The following is a 21,734-nucleotide window of genomic DNA, read 5'->3' on the forward strand; positions in this document are numbered from 1 at the left end:
AAGGACCACCTCCCCACTAGGCTGCAAGCTTCATGAAGGCAGGAATGTGCTTCTTTTGTTTAGCAAGGCATCAAACTATATTTCATGAATGCCTTCATTTGTGTCTCTTCACTTACAAGAATTCAATGATCATTTTCTTTAATTGATACCTGGGTTTTATATCTTCCAACAGAGACATTTCTCATTTCAGAACAAGACCTTAAAAATGTATTCTAATATTTTCATATTGAACATGTGAGATAACCAATAAAACAGTCAGAAGTTCATGGAAGTCACATCACTTGACTTTAAACCACCCTTCTGTATTCAGCCCAATGTTTGTTGAACCACACTCTCCTGCTCTTTATAATTCTGTAAAAATCAAATTTAACTGTTTTTTGAAAAGAATATATTTTCAAGTTGATTAAGAAAAACTAAAATACTAGTTTGTAAAAGTCTTTTATTGTATCCGTGCCACACATAGTAGTGAAAAATAACACTCCTAAAAAAAAGAATGCTACCTTTTCCACAACATTTTATTTTAAATAAAACTTCAAGTACTCTTACATAGGTACAAAAAAAATTCTGATCTATTTGCCTCCAACGGGCCACCACAACACACAGTAGATAAAACACAGTGGTTACAAATGTCTTTTAAATTTATTTCTGAGACAAGGCAAATGGGAGGGAAATGTTTCTATGAAAAAATACTGTGTGCGTAGGAAAATGTCACAATTTTATTCCACATGGATACAAATGATTATACTTTAATTTAGGCCCTGGTGGCTTAAAATTATATAACAAAATAGAAAAATGGAAAACTAATATCCCCTACACCCTGTTTCAAAGGCAGGCACTACCAAGATCAAGGAAACGCCACAGTGTTGGTAGAGGATAATTACTGTACAAGCTGTATAGCTATAATTACCTTCAGACTAAAATAAAATGCTACAGTCCTTCTAAGGCATAAACAATAATGTCTGCAAACAATATATACACATAATACATATTTAAAACAAGACTTAATATAAACAATAATGAACAGTATATACAAGTCAATTTTTCTTCACTGTTTTTGAAATACATTTAACTACACAAGTGATGCAGCAACATATATATATATAGATATATATATATAAATGTACTTGAAACTCTACAGTAAAGTTTATTTTTGGTGCTTTTATAGCACATCAGTGTAAACAGTTTAACTTGGCTTTGTTTTATATTTTAAAACATTCCTTGTTGTATTTTCAAGATTTAAAGCAATTTTCTAGTTCTTCCTTTTCACAGAAAACGAAGATTCTGGATGTGGTTTAATCATAAATAATTCATAAAATTAAATACATTCACTAAAAAATAAACTACAAAGTAAAAAAATGAAAAATATATATTTATTGAGAGGGAAAGGAGAACCGTTTCCCACGTTAGAGCTCTGGTGTTGAATATTCAGTGCGATTTGATATATTTTAATTGCTATTGCACTATAACACCCTTTCCTTTGAAAATTCTTTGGGTGTGCTTCCCTGTTCTACCTAAATTAGCTGATAAATCACACAAACCAATAACCAAGGGCCTTGGTTGTTGTAGGAGTGAAGCCTTTAAAAATGGTATCATTCTTCTGATACTTTGTGATATTTTAAGGAAAAAAAAGTCACTATGCATGTGCCTTGCACATTTGTGTAAATACAGTTCACATTGCTGGTCTCATTTGTCCTTGTTTTAAAGGGTAAAAAGGAGATTATTATAATTTCAGCTCACTTTGAAAGTATCTGTCCACTTTTTTTCAAAATACTTCCTCATACTGTGGCCAGCTCTACCTATATCAGAATCATCTTCATTAAATGTTTCACAGTTGTCAAAAACAAGTCTGACATCTAGAGCAAAGGTTTCAAGATTTGGATATCTGAAAAACAAACAAACAAACAAAAACACAACATGATTTAAAAGTTATTTTATGGGACAGTTTTGTTTTATAAACACAAATGAAGGGCCTCCCTGGTGGCGCAGCGGTTGGGCGCTGGGTTGCGGGGCTGCCCAGGGCCTCTGCGGCGCCGGTTCGATCCCCGGCTGCTCCCCGGCCACCGGAGGAGGGTCCCGCATGGCGCGCGGACCTCTCCTGCCGCCCGCTGCTCCCCTCAGCGGTGTGCTTCGGTCCTTCTGCCTGCTCTGCTCCCCGCTCTGGCTCTGGTGAATTCTCTCACCCTCCCACGCTTCTGACTGTACCCAGTGCTTGTATAAATAAATAAATAAATCTTAAAAAACAAAACAAAACACAAATGAAGAAGTAATAGAAGGTAAAATAAAGAGTAAAACTGAACAGGAAAAGATGAGGATAACTGCATTTAAGCTTATATAAAACATAACCTCTTAAAAGTGGAACATTAAAACAATTGCATTTATTCTGAACTATATAGAATTAAAAGACAAGTTAAACGGAAAAATGGATTTCTCTGAAGGTCAGGTATAGTTTAATTAACTAGCATTTTTCCTACATCTCATTTCCTGTTCAATCTGGACCATAACTCAGTGAGAGGACTCATCTCACATAACTATATCTTTCAGGGCCTCCCTGGTGGCGCAAGGGGTTAAGCACCGCACTATGAAGCAATCCGCAGCCTCTGCAGCACGAGTTCAATTCCCGGCTAGGGAGATATCCAAATGGCACAGCAGACCTCTCCTGTCTCGTCCGCTGCTCCCCTCAGCAGTGTGTTTCAGTTAGTCTGCGTGTTCTGTTCCCCACTCTGTCTCTGGTGAATCCTCTCACCCCTTGCATCTCTGGCCTGTACCCCAGCTCTTTTTTTTTTAATATATATTTTTTTAGAGGCATGTATTTTTATTTATTTATTTGTTTGTTTGTTTTGTTTTGTTTTTTTATTTATACATGCACTGGGTACAGTCAGAAGCGCGGGAGGGTGAGAGAATTCACCAGAGCCAGAGCGGGGAGCAGAGCAGGCAGAAGGACCGAAGTACACTGCTGAGGGGAGCAGCGGGCAGCAGGAGAGGTCTGCGCGCCATGTGGGACCCTCCTCCGGTGGCCAGGGAGCAGCCGGGGATCGAACCGGCACCGAAGAGGCTGCGGGCAGCTTCGCAGCTCAACCGCTGCGCCACTGGGGAGGCCCATGTACCCCAGCTCTTATATGCATAAATAAATAACTCTTTAAAAAAACTATATCTTTATTTAACTCCTCTGACCAACTGTATCACCTGTAGTACCCCACTATCCAAATTCAAAGATATTTAGTTGCAGTACAAATAATGTAAATGCGTCCTCTGCACAATAAACATTATCCCTGCCCTGTAGCTATTACATACATCCCAGGATCTGCTTCTTTATCTCATTTCCCATTTCTCTTCTCCCAAATCTGCCTCATCTCCCATTTCTCTTCTCTCTTCACATATGCTCTTTTGCTGAAGCATTGGCGTATGATGATCCAAAACAAGCCAAGAAAGCACATACTATAATAGAAATAACATTATGAGGAACTGCTTTTCAATAAGAAGCACTTGACTACAGTCCTTTATAGTCTCTCATTTTCTATAAGAACACAGAGAAAAGAACAGGAAGATGAATGAATCTGCCTAAATTTAACTGGTAATCGAGGAATGGGTTTGTTTCAAGTCAAATCATACATTTTGAAAGAGGGCTTTGGAAATTCAAATTAAGTGATTCTAACTTCCAAATTGTAAACTAAAATAATTCACTCATTAGAAATATCTGTGGGGACATATGAAAAAATGTTCAACATCACTTGTAATCAGGGAAATGCAAATCAAAACTACCATGAGATACCATCTCACACCAGTGAGAATGGCACATATTAAAAAAACTAGCAACAACAAATGTTGGCGAGGATGTGGAGAAAAAGGAACTCTTGTGCACTGTTGGTGGGAGTGCAAACTGGTCCAACCACTATGGAGAGCTGTGTGGAGATTTCTGGACCTACTAAACATAGAGCTTCCATATGATCCAGCAATTCCACTCCTAGGTATTTACCCAAAGGACACAGAAACATCAATTCCAAAGAGCACCTGCACTCCTATGTTTATAGCAGCACTGTTTACAATAGCTAAGCTTTGGAAACAACCCAAATGCCCAAAAATAGATGACTGGATCAAGAAGATATGGTACATATATACCATGGAATATTACTCAGCATTCAAAAAAGATAAACACATGCAATTTGCAGCAACATGGATGGCACTGGAAGGGATCATGCTCAGTGAAATAAGCCAAAAAGAAAAAGAAAAATACCGGATGGTCTCACTCATAGCAGGAATCTAGAAAACTTAAATAAGGGACCAGGAAAATGAATATAAGAAAGTGAAAATCAAAGTCAACAAAAAACTATGAACCAGAGACACTTTTTGGGGGCGGGGGGGAAAGGATTGGGGTCAGAATTGGGCGTTTGCAATTGTATGGGGGAATATAAAAATAAAATTTAATATTTAAAAAAAATAAATAAATAAATATAAAAAAAAAAATAAAGGAAGTTTGTATACAGTAAAAAAAAAAAAAAAGAAATATCTGTGGGGCCTCCCCGCTGGCGCAGCGGTTGAGCACTGGGCTGGGAAGCTGCCCGCAGCCTCTGCAGTGCCGGTTTGATCCCCGGCTGATGGGTGAGGGTCCCACATGGTGCACAGACATCTCCTGCCGCCCGCTGCTCCCCTCAGCAGTGTATTTCGTCAGCCAGCCTGCTCTGCTCTCCCCTCTGGCTCTGGTGAATTCTCTCACCCTCCTGTGCTTCTGACTGTACCCAGTGCTTGTATAAATAAATAATCATATATTAAAAAAAAAAAAAAGAATTATCTGTGAAGCCTGATTGGGAAAAAATCTTTGCACTCCATTCAGCTGATAAGGAACTGATCACAAACATATGCAAAGAACTCACATGACTCAACAAAAACAAAATAAACAATCCAGTCAAGAAATGGGCAGAAGAACTTAAAGGACATTTCTCCAAAGAGGAAATGCAAATGGCAAACAGGCATATGAAACATCCATTATAATCAGGGAAATGCAAATCAAAACCACATTGAGATACCACCTTATACTAGTAAGAATGGCACATATCAAAAAAACAAGCAACAACATATGTTGGCGAGGATGTGGTGAAAAAGGAACTCTTCAGCATTGCTGGTGGGAGTGCAAACTGGTCCAACCACTATGGAAAGCTGTGTGGAGGTTCCTCAGTCTACTAAAAATGGAGCTACCACATGCCTGGCAATCCCACTCCTAGGGATCTACTCAAAGGACACAAAAACATTAATTCAAAAGACCACCTGTACCCCCATGTTTATTGAAGCACTATTTACAATAGATAAAACGTGGAAACAACCTAAATGCCCCAAAACAGATGACTGGATCAAGAAGATGTGGTATATATACACAGTGGAATTTTATTCAGCAATCGAAAAAGATAAACTCATGCCATTCACAGCAATGTGGATGAAGCTAGAAGGAATTATGCTCAGTGAAATAAACCAGAAGGAAAAAGAAAAATATTGGATGGTTTCACTTAAAACAGGAATATAGAGAAACCCAATTAAGACATCAGTGTAAAAAAATAATAACAGTACAAAACACAACAAAGCAAAAGCAGACAATTATAAATCAGAGACATCCTGCAGGGGAGGAGGAGGGAGCAGGATCAAGGGAGGGAGGGAGGGAGGAGCTCAGGGGACTGAGGTGATGGTGCATGGGTGCATTGGTGAAGGAAACTCTATGGGGACTACACCTGAGGGGGTGGGGGGAAGCAAATATTGTTTAAAAATGAACAATGATGTAAAAAATTAAAAAAACTAATTAAAAAAGAGAATACAAATAAGAAAAATATATCTGTGAAGCATGCACTGACATTCTGAGACCCGGTAAAAACTATTTCTTTAATGGAATACCTTGTGCAGTCTCTCACTTCCTTCTTCTAATATGAACAATAACAAAAGAAGTAAAATTTCTGTATCTGTAATGAGCTAAAGAGTTAAGTAAGGCTTTATGTAACCTCATCCATATTCCTGTCCTGGGAATTGTTATTATTTATTATGGGGAAACTCACATAACATAAAACCAACCATTTTTCCTCCACCCTCACCCTACCCCAAAATTAACCATTTTAAGGTCAGTAGCATTCACAACATTGTATTTGCCATCACTTCTAGCTAACCAAAACATTGTCATTACCCTCAGAGGAAACCTGTATCCATGATGTAAGTTATTCTCCATTCCTCCTTGTCCTCTAGCCTCTGAGCGATCACCATACTGTCTCTATTCTGGATATTTCAGATAAATGGAATTACACATCATCTGAGAGAATAATTTTTATAAAATATCTTAAAGTTACTGTGAAAATTACTTCTCTCTTTAGATTGTTCCTTTCTACAAGAAAAGATTAATGATTAACGCTTAGGTAGACTAGCATCTAGGGGAGAATTTTAGGTGAGATTCTAGGTGAAATAAGTATAATACCCACATCTGTGCCTTCACAGAAGGATGGGACAGTTGATGGAATGCAGTAAGACTAATTATAGTAGGCAGTTCCTTCCTTCTGTTTTATAAATTTATAGTATAAAAATTTGAAACACTTTTTATGAATTTTAGTTCCAACTTATTAGGTTGGGTTTAATAAAAAAAAACAATAAAAAAAGAACTCTCAAGAGTTATAGGAGCCTGAATCCACTAAATGTTGCTTCTCATTCAGTTGGCATCAAAAACAGGGCTATAAAGAACTGCTTCCCTTTGGCTGTCTGCCTTCACTGTGACTCTTCCATGTACCAGGACTCATCTCAAAAGGGAGTTCCAATTTTGTAGTTCTTTGGGAAATTTGCATTTGAATTCTAAGTCTGTCTGTCTTGAAGATTTTAAAGTTTAAGCTCATCCGCTATCCACGTATTGGAGAATCATGAAAATTAAAGTCAAGAGCTAATTTAAACACTGATAAAGTCTTCCTGGGTGATCTTTTTCTTAGCCATTTTGATGACAAAGTCCATTGTGTTATTGTGTTAGCTCCTTCCCCCAAACATCTGATTATTTTGATAGACAGACATGCAAAAGAACTACTTCATATCTCGTCAGTAGGTTTTGCTTGGTTCACATTAGAACCAATAGTTTTAACTGTCTTCTGAATGTAGGCCACTCCTCTCTGTGATTTAAAAAAAAAGAATCTTTTCCAAGAGTGACTTGCAGTCTCTAAGGAAATAAATTAGTCGTTTTACCAATCTATTAAATCATTTGATATGTGAAACAGGGACACAGGGCATTGTGAGCTAAGTTTTACTCAACTCTTCTAAACTGAATGCAAATTATGGAGCACAAAAATTTTCACCAAAAGACTGTTCAGGGAGAACTATACGATAAAGTATGTAATGATGATAAAAATAACAACAAGAGCGTAATTAAATGTGCTTTGTAGTTAACCTCTCAATGTAAAGTTCCTTGTTTCTCCATATTTTCTGTGACTGCCTTGAAGTGATGAGCACAAAGAAATCAGGGGAGAATGGAGAAAAGTACAGCGTCACAGCATCTGGCCACGCACATGTGGAATGCCTTTGTGTGGGCTTTTTAAGCAAACAGACTCATTCTTATGACTCCAAACTGGGCCAATGTCTAGAAACCAATAAAATTCTACGATATAATTAAAAGCACTCCTCTCTGTCAGGTCTGAGTTGGTCTAACAAAGATCATTAATTGTGGCCAGGAAGTCACTTTACTCTTTAGAATAAAGAAGAACAAAGAATAGCTTTCTTCTACATTTAATAAATGCATTTTAGTATCTCTGATAACTCATACTGGGCTTTTAATATTAAAATTTCCAATGAATTTTTTTCTTTACATTGTAGTAATCTGAAAATATTCGAGTCAACTTTTGTTAAATCCTCATGATAGTGTCAATATTCCACTGATATGCAATATAAGTTTCTGTTTACATGTTACTTACTTTGGGAGACTTTTCTGATATTTTTCCATATCTCCCAAGCTGAATTTGGTGTCCTTAGAATTTCAAAAAAAAGCTTTATACTACTAAATTTCAATTGTTATTGACCCATCTTCCATGCCACACTATCCTAACCTCATGTGTTCCTTGCAGGATCTCTCTATCCCTCCCTCTCTCCACAAAGGCAGTGTCTACGTCTTTGTTATTAATTAACGCATTTTTTGCTCACTACAACAGTAGCCAGCACATATCAAACATTTAAAAAAACATTGAACTGAAATGATTTACTTACTGTCCACTACTTAATTTTTCTCTAATTGTAGAAAAATCCATAGGCTTCTTAATAACTTTCTTATAACCAGGAACAAGTTTCAAGTTTACAGGAAGTAGAAAAGGCCATGCATCCTCATGAGTTTCCATTTCAGTAAGGATCATACTAAAGGAAATAATGTTTAAAATCAATACCTAGGCTTTAGAATATCTATTTTTATTAAAAAATCAGCTTGAAAAATCTCTCCAATAAAAGCTCAAGAAAATTAACTTATTAAAAGAGATAAATGAATATATTTACTTATACAACAGAATTTACATTTTCCTAAATAAAATTCACCTTTAATATGCAGTTTTCTAATAGATGTCATAAATATGAAATACGTGAAAACTGAAATGATACCTGCAAAGAGCTAGATCCTTGGAGTCATCTCTCTTAGGTTTCTTAACAGAAGTAAAACTTTCCTGTTTGGACAAGCTAATTGAAGTGTTGTCCTCCATTTTCCTTTTTTTCAGGTCTTTGTTTCCTCTTTTTAGTGAACTACTTGTAGATGCAGAGTCTTCATCTTCAGTATCTCCTGTTAAAGTTACTTTCTTGCCTTTCTTTGAATCATTAGTCTTTTTTCCTTTGACATGAAGCTTTTTGATTTTTAGAGTTTGACCACTTGCCTTGAATTTAAAAATATATATGAGGTATAAGAGAATAATTGTCCATAGACTTTCAATTATTTTATATTCTTTTAAATTGTGAAAATCTGGACAAAAAGAATAGTATCTCTATCTAGAAGATTGATAATTTTACCATTTTCAAGAGAGATCTAAGAATTGTCCAAAATATAAGATTAAAAAAATTTTAAAACTTTAAAAATCTAAAGAATTCTTAACATCTAAAGTTGCTATTCTGTTAATCCATCTTTGGTAGTATAGACTTTATCAGCAGTATTCCATTAGTCTAGCTCACTAAGTATGATATATGCTAGAAAAAACTGTGCTGAGGGAAAGAGGTCAGATAAAAAAGGTTACATGTTGTTGATTAAATTTATGTATAATAAACCATAATAGGCAAATCATGTAGATGGAAAACAGACTAATGGTTGCCAAAATCTGAGGCGAGAGGGGAAGTGGAAGTGACTATTAATGAGTACAAGGGTACTTTTTAGGGGTCATGAAAATGTTCTGGAACTGAATATTGGTCATGGCTATATAACTTTGTTTCTCTATTAAAAATCACTGAACTTTACCCTTTAAAATGGTGAATTTTATGGTGTATGAATTATATCTCAAAAAAATCCCTATAAAACTCTGTATTTTGATCTGGCAATTAAAAATTTCAATTTTAGATCAGTCTTACCTTAGCAATACAAGCTGGACAAAACCAGTCCCCATCTGGAATAGTTGTAATCTTGGGTCTATGGCAGTAAGTATGACAGCCTTTGTCACAGCCATCACAAAGGAGGAGTAGTTCTTCATTATCTCCCTTTCGACAGATTTGGCAGTACTATAACATGTGAAAAATCATTTAAAGTTAACACTCTGCTATGAATAATAGTTACTGGGATATCAAACACACCATATTTCCTAATTTATATTAGTAATGAACATTCCGCTTGCTAATGAATATACAGTAGCCATACACATCTATGTATCTCTCGTTACACAGATATGGACCACATGACGGGGTGAGCAGTTCAATTGGGGTAAATGCACATTTCAGGTACACTGCAAAGAACAAAGCTAGAGGTTGAATGCCTGCACACACTTCAGAAGCATGTACACATCAACATATGAAATAATTAACATGACATTAGAGCACATAAAGCAATGAATAGCTTTAATATGTGGTGTTTTAAATTTTTTAATATTTCATCTTTGGCTTATCTTAGCATCCTCATGATATCCTGAGAAAGAAATAAGTAAGAGTTAGAGTAATTTTCAAGAATTAGTATCAGAATTATATATACTAAAAAGATGTCTCTCCATTTTGGCTAAATTACCCAGTTTTTTGTAATTAATAAAAGTGTCCAAACCAGGAAACTTTGGAAATCAACCCATCTGTCACAAGTACAGAAAGTGTATCCTACAAAATGATTTCTAAGAAAAAATAACTGATATAATAAATCAGAGTATAAAAGGTCATGATTTTTTTAGAGCTAAAAATAATTTCTTCTCTGCTTAAAAATTTCTAATATCACTAAGAAGTTTAAAATCTGCAAAGAGAAGCCATCTCCACCGCATACATCTTCTATCTGTTCATCAAGTTTCATAAAGGGAAAGAAAAAAATTATACAAGCAAAACCTTTCAAATGGCTTAAAAATGGTATGTGCTAACACTATATTTTGATGTTTAGAGTCAGTAGAAAATTCCTGAAATCATTTTTAAAAATAAAAACATTTAAACAATAACTCATTTATACTAATTTAAAGTTTCATATTATATGCTCTTAAAAACAAAACAGATTAACTGTTCAAACTTAATTTTTAAATTTCCAATACAACATGAAATCTTAATTTGGGATAGGATGATAAGGTACTATATATAACTCAATGCATACTCTAAAAGCTAGCATCTTATCCATACAGCAGATACACACTACAAGAAATATCTATCAGATTATACATAGGTATGTAATATGAAAATTGGTAAAAGCAGCAGAGTTTAACATTTTAACAGTAAGTATTTATTTTCAGACCTTTTTAATACTACATCACCAAATATCTTAATATGCTGTTATTTCTCCATATTTACGTTATATTTTTAAAACTTCCATTGCAAAAGTATTTATTCAGAAATAACATTTGGAAAGTTGTAACAAAGTTGAAATACCACCGCACAAACATAAGTAAATCCTCACTGTTTCTACAATAATTAAAAATATTACATAATCTGTCTTAGATCTCACATTTATGATTTAAAAATAAAACTATTTTCTAATACTTATCAAGAAAGGATGACAGATATCAAACTTTTAACACTTGAAAAATCACAGTAATAGCCCACAATATGTTAGAGCAAATGTATTAATATTTGATTTTAACGCTTTTGCAAGTACGGTAAAAAACAGTGGATATTGCCTATTGCTTAACATTAATAATAATAGAAAGCATATTAGAAGCAAATAACGACAGGTCCTTCTTTCTTGGTAAGCTTAGTCTCTGGCAGCAAGGTAATTCTAAAGACATCAAGCACTATTAACATTCTGTTAGGACTTAACTACAAAGACTATTGAGGCACTGTTATATTTCTAACTAAAGGTTACAAAGTGTTGATTAATCTTTGAATATGAAACTGCCTTCTTTTCAAGGTAGTTCCATAGCAAATAATATATTATTAAACTTTAAAAATAAAGCAATTAAGATTATGAGAAATGAAGTCAAATAATGATAATGTGTATTAATATGGAAAATATTTATGAATTCACAAAAACGGAAGGCTTTAAATTACAAAGAGTAGCTTTTGGGTTTCTGTGTACATTTTATAACAAAACTGATCACAATGTGAAAAAATAACCACAAATTTCATTTTGATGAGTCAATTCAATCCTTTTTATCATTATAGCCTAGGTTTCAGCAAATATATTTGTCCAAGAGGACTACAAAACTGGTTTTAATAATAATTTTAGAAACATATTATTTGTACCTGGTAAAATTGCTACCAGATGAACAAAAAAATGCTTTAAAACTTACAGTAAATTCTAACTGGATTTGGAAAGACCTAAATTCGAGCATATTGTGAAAATTGCAGATTTATTATTCCATGGGCATTTTAGGAAGAAGTAAAAACCCACAAAAAACAGTAAACTTATTTATACAGGATAAATGTGGCCTTGAGCAATCTAAGCATAGAAGTAAAAATGAAAGAAACAATGCTAAATTATTTAAGGCTCACTTCTTCAGGAAATGACCACTTATGTAAGGGAATTTTATCCTTATTCATAAAAACAATATCAAATGTTTATGTTTTAAAGTTAGTCTGTAATTCAAAAGTCAATGTTACAGTGATTCATAAAAGTCTACATAGAATACATGCTTCTATACATGACATGTAAGAGCCAAGAGGGGTACTTGCACATGATTTAAAATAAATATCTCCCTAGAAAACATATAACATATAGTTTTGATTTTGAATCTATAGTATTGGGCACCTTCTACAATGTAAAGGCCAGTAAACAATAATAACTATTGGACTTAAACAAAGGAGGTGAAAAAACAGATATAACTACTAGAGGAAAGACCAAAAAATCTTTACTTCTTGTTAACAGCATCTGATGCAAAATTTGTGATATTAGAGCACACAATGAGAACACTGTGTCATCATGTATTTACTTATGTATGCATTTCTTAGTTTAAAAAAATGATGATAGAATATAAAGACATCTTAGGAATGCTGTGGATGTAAATAGCAGGTGTTGTTAGCAAGTGAAATATTTACAAGAGTGAAAGGGTCTTCAAAATAGTTAGATTAGCAACTATTAAGCTGGCAGAATGTGGGAGAAAACTACAGTTACAGGCATTATCAAAGGAGGGAGAGTCAAAATCAAAAGACAATAAAAGTTACCTATTTGATAAGTTCCTTCAAAGAGCTTAAAACAAGAAAATATCAAAATATATGGTTTTTAAGAATTAGGCAAACTTTCAAGTACAGGATACATTATTTTGACAATAAATAATATATAATTAAGAAAGATCTGGAGGTTGGGAAAAAACAGGACAAAGTAAATTAGTTATAGTATTTCTTAAATGAAAACACTTACAACTTTCATAATTGATTTTTCCCATGCTATTGATTTCTGTAACTGCTGAATGCACAGAGCTACCTGTGCAGCACTGCGAGCTTCTGATAATGCCCTTCTCCATACCCTGAGCCCTGGAGCAATATCCTCTTCAATTCTGCATTGAAATATAGAAAAATTAAGTAGGTCATGTCCACATTTATGGTTACTGAATGTGAAACAATCATCACACTGAAAGCCAAGCAATGACAAAAACATGTAACAGCCAATAAGTATAAGGTTTAAGCAACTAAATTTGATGTAGTGCACAGACTGTGGCTACGTGCCTCAAAGCTTAGTCACAACCAGGTAAATGTAAGATCACTTTGCAGGATTATCAATGCACATAACAAAAAAAAAATGTTTTTACAAAAGCACCATGCAAATAGCATGATCCATACGGATCACAGACATACAAGAAGATACATAGATAACAGGCAATAGAAAATAGGCTCCAATTAGCAAAGAAGCACAATAATTTTTCAAGTTAATCTCAATAACCTACCCGTCACCATCACCACTAATGGATGGTGCAGGAGCAGGGACAGTAACTGTGCCCACATTATCCAGTTTGATCTGAATGGTGGTACTTAAGGGGCTCTTCAGATACCTTCTTTCAATGTTCCGCTCCAAATCAGCCAGCCTGGTTACAGCTATATCTAGGGGGTTGTCACTCTTCCGTTCTAGTGCATGTGCACTGCCTTCTTCTTCGCCAGTAAAATCTCCATCATGCTCCTTGCACAATTTAGAAAATGACTTATGTTCAAAATATACCAAGTCCTCCCTTTCTGATGCAGGCTCTGGACACATCCAACCCTACACATTAAGAGAATAAAGTTATTATGGTTTCTTCTGGAAATGCCTGTTGAGTGAATTACCCTTACTTAAAATACAGCAGCAGATATCGCAGATCTCAAGGATCTTTACTAGACGTTTTTACCGTGTATTTCCTAATGCTAGGTAGAAAGAAGAACAGAAAATTAAAAAACAAAAACAAAAACCAGTTATAAAAATGTTTGAAGAAAACTTAATTTTGTTATGAAAGGTATAATGAAAAAGTATTCTAAAGGACTTTTGACTAAATGCTTATGAACTTCATGAGATCTCATAAATGGAAATCTCTCTGTAGCCTCTGACAAGTCACTCTCCCTTTATATTTCCATTCCTTCCACTACACTTCTGCATAGGTACTTGTACTCACCGTCTTTCTTTTTGTAGTAGGACTTTTGCATAGACTGTTTATCCATGTAGTTTTTCTCTGTACCTCACCACCTAGTTAATTTTGCTCATCCTTCAGCTCTCAAGTCAAAATTACTTTCTCAGGTAGTCCTTTCCTGATCACCTTTAGGGCCTAAGCCTATATTACAGATTCTCATAGAATCATATAATATTATATAGCCTTTTGATAGTTACAATTTTATACTGTGATTATATAATTAACATCTTTCCCCCTCTAAATTTCTACCTGTGTTTATAATTTCATGAGGGTTGGGACCATGATTTATGCATTTTCTCTCCAACACATTAAGGCAAACAATTGGCACTCAATACACATATATTGAATGATCTTATAACTCAGCTTGCTTATATTGATCCTCTAGTTCAAAAGTCCCCACTGTTATATAAAAGCCAACGTTTTTACCATGACATTTGAGTACCTCAATCTATTGTTTTCTCTCTTCTTATCATTCACACATTCAATATTGCAGTCAAATTCCATGCCACCCCTGTGTTCTGTCCATTCAGTTCACACTTAGTATGGCCTTCTCTATTCTCTGTCAAAAGCTTACTGATCTTCTCAAGTTCTGTCTCCATTTCTACATGAAATATTCCCTGATCTCTCCCATATCTGCAGCAGAATTACTGTATGCTGTATCTAAATTTATGTATAACCCTGTACTACTCTATGATTAATTGATAGATTCTGAAGAGATAAAAACATGTATTATCGCCTTATTATCTAACAGGGAACTAATAACTGGTCTGGATAATGATGTTCCAGTATCACCAAGAAAATTTAAATCAAACTCATAATTCTCATTTTAACAATTCTGTATAACATAAGCCATTCAACAAACGTGCTTAATATTGTGGCACTAAATGGAATAATATTTATTTCTTTAAAAAATTAACATGTGCAGAGGAGTTCCTTTGTTGAAAATGCCAAATAAATGAGGCATTTCATACTGTACCAGGGGAAGATACATATAGTTTGCTAGCATAACAATTTCGGCAAATGAATTATTGCCTTGCAAAGTTGGTAATTATGTTTGTGGTTATAAGGGGTATTTTATTAGCTCTAGAAAATGACATTTTTCAGTGGTCCTCAAAAGTTTCCCAATGCCAGATTAGAGTAGTAATGAAGTAAAAACTTAAGCATTGGATAGGATATTATTATTATAGCATAAATATCTCATTCTGAATAAAGTATGAAACATCAAATTACACAGAGACCACATTTTTAAAACTCTTTCAGCTATCTATCTCAGGTTCACTCATCACTATCCATTTATTTTCAGAGATATCACCTTATTATCAACTGAGAAATCCTTGACATTCTTCTTTATAAAATCAAAAATTTTTAACACAAAGATAGCTTTCGCTTTGCTTGTTCATTGGAAACTAATTTGGATCACTGTTTGTGATATGGGAACACCCAGTAGATCGGTAATTAATTAAAACCATATATATGTGCGTTCATGCCTGTGTGCATGTGTGTGTATATACCCGTACGTACAGTGTCTCTATGTGTGTGTATTTGGATACATCTATGTTCTTTAATTTTAAATTATATAGAGTGATAGTCTGACACATAGCATGGCTTATAAACAAGTGAGTTCTTTGTCCTATATGAAACATTACAGTAGGAATTTGACAAAATATCGTATTTATTATGAACAAAACTATAAAATTCTGCTTGTGGTAAAAAAACTGCATTCCAACAATAATTTCTTTTAAGCTATGTAAGTGAATATTTATTTAGAATCAGAAGAAAAATCATAACAAATACCAAATCTTGGAAATTAATGTTGCTTTCTTCCAAGTTCTCCTAAGGCAACACACTACCTGACAACTCCGATTCCTCACCAGGTCTTAAGAGTGAGGAGCCCTTACACTGAAGTTTACAGTCTATGAGTAAATGCAGGTGGTGATGCATATACTCAAGCTAATTTCTAGTTATCATAGCTTTACTTAATTTCCCAGCACATTTTTAATTTTTTTTTTAATGTGCCAATACACATCAGAAATCTCTGGCATATCATAAACAGGTAATTCTTTCTTAAATTTACCATACAATGTGGTTTTCAAAATGATTATTTTTGAATACCATTAGAGAGGCAGCAAGATTTAATAAAACAAACATGGCAGCTGGAGTCAGACTTGAATTCACATTTGGCTTATTATATGCTCACTGGCAGGTTACTTACTTTTGAGCCTTGTTCCTTACCTGTAAGATGTGGGAAATCAATTCATGATTGTTTTGAGAATTAAATAGGATACAGCAAAAATATTTAGGACAGTAACTGGCATAAATCAGGCATATAATAGACATTAATTACCTTTTACTACCCTAAAAACAAATTTTATTCCAAGTCAATTTTACCTTCACTTGCAAACTTGCTGATGCAACTCTCCTTTCTAGATCTTCTACCTGTTGAAGAATACTCAAATCCATTTCCATTGCTTGTTCTTCTACTGACCAGTTCTCCACAATATCTCGAGTTACCTGGTTTTCTTCATTTTCATTTAATTCAATAATAGCAACTACATTTGAAAAGAAATTAATTTTAAAATCCTTCATTGATTTCTTCCAAAAAGTGAATAAAATTCCAGAGGTAACAAATACATGTAACTCAACACACACAAATGTACTTGTGCATATGTAGACAGCTTACTCTTAAAAGGTTGGAATATTCTTAAGAAACGCAAAACAAAATATCTGCAGGTATAAAAATTACAAGAAGTAATACCAGGTTAAGAAATTTAAATAGTTACTGCTTGTTGAGCAAAATAGAAATGCCCACTAATAAGAAGTTAAGAATTAAGACTAAGTGGTTTTAAAAAGATAAAAGAATTAATTCTCATAATTAAGCAAGAGAATGGCTATCTCTTTAGGTACATACCATCCTTATTCTTGATGCAGGCTTGAGTGATATAATCCAAGTGTTTCTGAATTTGCTTTTGTAATGCCTTTTCTCTTATTCCTCTGAGATGCAGCACTTTGAGCAAAGCTTTTAGGTCCTCTGGGTCAATAATTCTCCACCAACCAAATTGCATTTCTAAGTCAAGATAAATATATAGATCTTTTACAAATATCTTGAGTATGAAATAAATAAATCAGAAGATTACCAACTATATAAAACAATCAAATATTCAGCTATAATACAGCACTCTATAGCCATGAAATAAAATAGGTGTCTATAAGCCATCTCAAGGTACCTACCTTCTGGAATAGGTTTTGGACTAGGAAAATCTACTGGTTTTGCTACTTCAACAACTGCAGATTGTGTTAAAGAGGATTTTTCATTCTGTGGTATTGGAGATTCACTTTTACTTGAAGCAACATTGGGAGTCAAGAAGGAATTACCATTTCCTTCTGATAATCCCAACCCTGATCCCATACTAGGTAGAGGTGATGTAAATGGAATATTGGAAGTAAGCATGCCAGTGGGCCACCCACAAAACTGAAGTCCCATCATAGATACTCCACTTTTCATCTGCAAAAAAACAAAATATTTAAAAGTACAATTATCTAAGAAGTTAATAAAAATGTTTAGAACTTGAAATTATTTTCAAAAATTTGAAAACAGATTCTTTCACTTATCACAATTATAGGAAATGTAATAGCAACATTTAATTCCTTGGTATTTGTTCCCCAAAGCAATTATCATTTTATATATACTCTAATAGTAATTTAAAAAGTTACCTAAGGATCCTGTGCCTTAGGTTAAAGATAAAAACAAGCAGTTCTGCTGAATTTTGATGATAGTAATTCCAACTCTCTTTAGTTTTCAAATTGGCAGGGATAAGACTATAAATATGCAACTGATTCTCCTTGAGTGAAAATCTACTTGGGGTCAAAGATTAAATAAAGTAACATTAAAAAACTTACAGTTTGAAGTACTAACCTGAAGAGGTGATAAACCAAATGGATTTAGGCCAACAGGATTCTGAGCAGAAGATGATCCAAGAAGAGGAGCTGGAGCAGGTGAAGGTGACTTAGATGGTGGCTGAGACTGAGGAGTCACTGAAGAAGCAGTTGACATATTGGCATGGGTCAGTGAAGTATCATCACAAGGTGTTCTTGGCAAAAGGCTAAACCATTGTCTATTCTTTTCAGTCAGTGTTTTTAACAACTGGTCATTGGGGAGAGGACTGTAGAACTTCCCTGGACCACTTGAACCAGCATTAAACATTAAATTATTAGAATCTGCCTTTTCCATGTTGGTTTGTGTAGTTGTTGATTGAATGCTGCCTAATGCGTGCTTTCCACTATTTTGATAAGACAATGTGCATCCATTTGAACTAACATTTGGTTTGGGGGTTATTGCATCTGGCTCAGGAGGCATCTTAGCTACTTCTAAAAGTTTGCTTAATTTTGAAAAAGAGCCAGGTTTCTGAAGAAATAGATTTGTATTATCTTTTTCTTTAGGATCTTCCTTTTGCTCACAATGATCTGGATTTGAACAATTTAAAATGTCCTCAGACATCTCAAATATTTCTTCTTTGATCTGGATACTTTCAGCTTTTTTAAGTTTTTCTCTTTCTTTTGCAATTTCCTCCAGTCCTAAAAAATTCAAAAGTTTTATGAAGATTAGTTATTACAAATCAAATCAATATTATCATTATATTTCATTACTATTTATCAAGCTATATACATAAGTATTTTAACAAACATTTCTAGGTTCTAATACTCTGCTTTTTCCTTTTTCATACACTAGATTTTTTTTCTCATTGAAAAATCAATGTAACTTGGTAATTAATCATTATTAAAAATATAAAAAATATTAAAAGTTCTAATACACAGCTAAAATTATTTTTAAGATTTTCAAATAAGTCCTTCCAGTAGTTCTCTATATGTATACACAAATTCTTACACCTAAAACCTATAAAGTCAACACTATCATATACATAAACTTTTAACCAGTATATTTTACTGAACATACTCTCTAAATATCTTGATGTGTCAAATAAATATATTACTACACCATGAATTTTAATATCCACAGAACATTCAATAGGCAAGGTTCTACTGATGAATACTAATAGGGCCCAATTATTCACTATTATAAACAATGCTGCAAATGATAAATGATCTTGTACTTATATCTTTACTTTTTTTTAAATCTGATTTACTTCCTTAGGGTAAATTCCTAGAAAGAACATACTCAATCCTAAGATATGTACACACATCAGAGTTTTGAAATGCACTGTTCTCTAGAAATTCTGGATTGATAAACATTCATACCAGAAGTATATAAGTGCATCTGTATGTTTAAACCCTCAGTGAAACTGGCTACTATCATTTTCTCATTTTGCTAATATCTATTAGATGAAAATCTAAACTGTATTTTTTTCTTGTCACTAGCAAAGCTGAATATCTTTTCATGGGTTTACTTCTATGAACTTCAGGTTCAGAATTTTGACCATTGTTTTAAAAATAAGTTACAAGATCTCTTAACAGTATAAATCCATTACATTATTCAATTTGAAAAAATACATACATTCAAGGTAAAACATTTTGTAATAAAAAGGATACAGTAGACCTTTCTGTCCTATGCCCTCAGTTCTATTTTTACTCTTCAGTTGTAACCATGGTTAATCAATCATATCTGTAGCTCTTTCTGGAAATTTTAGATGCATATATATCACTATCTCATTGCACTACTATATAAATGGGTACCACTAGTCACTTTTCTGCAACTTAGAATAAAATATAAAATCTGAAGCAGTTATAGCATTCTGTATGATATGGTTAATGAAAACCTGTCTAGGATTGCTCTTCAGTCCAACATAGGAATTAAAAAAATATGACTGATACTATAATACCCCTGTCCATCACATTCCATCACATTTCCATAACAGGGATTAACTTTTATATTTAAAGGTCAAATGCTTTAATCATATGAATACAAAAATGGAAGAGTAACATTTACATCACAATATATACATAAAATTTACAGTAAATTTGTTTCATTTTTCTTCCAAAGCTATAAATTATAATCTAACATAGCCAACTGTGGGAAACATCCTAAATCATCCTGACTCTTGAAATGAGATTACAGGTAGGAATACTCACAAATCGTCAGCTCCACCTTAGGAGTTTGATTCAACTCCTGAAGTTCAAGGTCTTTGTTCTCGATCTGGACTCATTTAAAGTTGAGGAAGACCAGGACTTGGCTCAGTCCTATGGTCCCATCTCCAAGAGATTGCTAACCACTCTCTTCATCTCACTAGACTGGGAAGGAGAGGTACTGAAAACATTTATGGGCTTGCTGGAAGGGACCAAGTATTTATTGTCCCAGAAAGCACAATTACTGTGGCAAACAAATTTCCTCTACTGTGATTAGGATTTGGTGTTACTAATGGCTGAAAGACCAGAAGAATCATAATCACTACAAAAGCTTTTGGACCTCTGGCATGAACTCATTTCATTTTCAGATAGCATAACTGGCATGGAAATACTAACGTATTTACGTCCTGTGTGGGCATATGCCCACATAGTAGTCGGACTTCTGTACTTATGTATTGTGCCCTCTACTGGTAGCTTCCTTTAACTGTTAGCCAGGTATGTTACCAAAACCTAGGTGTATATATAATATGGTCTGTGAAGGTTTTACAACACTGTTGCATATCTACTGGAGAAAGAGACTGCATTTCTTAAATAAGAACAGATTCTGGAGGAGTACTGAGCAACACCACTTCACAGTTTAATAACCCTGTTTGACACTAGCATTACAAGTGTCTATGATTTAAGTTTCTGGCATATACTCTGACGGCATTTGTTAGCTTTTGGGGATCTGATTTCCTCTAGTCACTGAATGCCATATACCTTTCCTGGATATGGAATTACAGTGTCTCTTGCTTATGTAGTCAATACATACACTATTAAGATTGAAACATATTTGTCATTTAGTGGGGTCTGCAGAAATGATACAATCAAAGAATTGGAATCCTTTCACACATGCTGCAATTTAACAAAGGGTTTCCCAGCATGGTACTTTTGGGTGGCTAACCCATGCTCCCTTTTGTCCACGGGCAGGACAAAACAGTAGAGTAACATCCTAAAAAGTAGCTGCACTAACCCCTTTAACAATAGCCTCTATAAGTCTGACTGGTCTTTGCACACTTCTTATACCTCATTAAGGTCCCTCCATACAAGGCCAAGTTCTTTGGAATCCCGGAGTTGAAGAACAGAAATGGATCATGAATCTACTTGGTATGTCAGGATACTAAATTTTTATGCTATGATATGTCTCTCCTTTTTTGGTACTTTGCATGATTTCAAGAGGTGTCTGGGAGGTCCTATTATAGATGTTCTGTCTTCCAAATGACACTTGATAGCTACATCCACAGGGGGAGCAGTTTTGAGTCTGTTTTAAGTCCAACCAAATCTAAAATTTTGTTGAACACTCACTCTAAATGTGAGAGTTTACTGCAGTCCTTATATACACAGATAGTATATTCCACCTGGTGGACATCTTTGTAGGAAAAGGGCAACTCATGTGTAAAATTATTCCTACTATCACTCTGTATTCTACAATGAGTAGAAATAATAGCATAAAGT

The 21,734-nt window shown here is 34.2% G+C and overlaps 1 protein-coding gene across 17 annotated transcripts in view; it reads right to left on the reverse strand.

Annotated features, from left to right (window-relative positions):
* Positions 1-422: 422 nt before the first annotated feature.
* Positions 423-21,734, reverse strand: part of BAZ2B (bromodomain adjacent to zinc finger domain 2B) — a 294,239-nt gene continuing 272,927 nt past the window's right edge. For 13 of the 17 annotated variants that reach the window (XM_054699766.1, XM_054699765.1, XM_054699764.1 and 10 more), the window contains 10 exons: positions 18,076-18,734; positions 17,391-17,664; positions 17,071-17,226; positions 16,551-16,711; positions 13,452-13,762; positions 12,929-13,064; positions 9,529-9,675; positions 8,581-8,846; positions 8,200-8,343; positions 423-1,882 (listed from right to left, as the gene is read on the reverse strand). In XM_054699766.1, the coding sequence (XP_054555741.1) occupies positions 1,729-1,882; positions 8,200-8,343; positions 8,581-8,846; positions 9,529-9,675; positions 12,929-13,064; positions 13,452-13,762; positions 16,551-16,711; positions 17,071-17,226; positions 17,391-17,664; positions 18,076-18,734 (2,408 nt within the window). In that variant the 3' untranslated portion in view covers positions 423-1,728. The remainder of the gene's footprint in view (positions 1,883-8,199; positions 8,344-8,580; positions 8,847-9,528; positions 9,676-12,928; positions 13,065-13,451; positions 13,763-16,550; positions 16,712-17,070; positions 17,227-17,390; positions 17,665-18,075; positions 18,735-21,734) is intronic. The other 4 variants (XM_054699767.1, XM_054699763.1, XM_054699760.1 and 1 more) reach the window with 1 other exon arrangement.

This window comes from Talpa occidentalis, unplaced genomic scaffold (assembly GCF_014898055.3).
Source record: "Talpa occidentalis isolate TD23 unplaced genomic scaffold, MPIMG_talOcc4v2.1 talOcc4.3, whole genome shotgun sequence".
In the NCBI taxonomy this organism is placed as follows: Eukaryota; Metazoa; Chordata; class Mammalia; order Eulipotyphla; family Talpidae; genus Talpa; species Talpa occidentalis.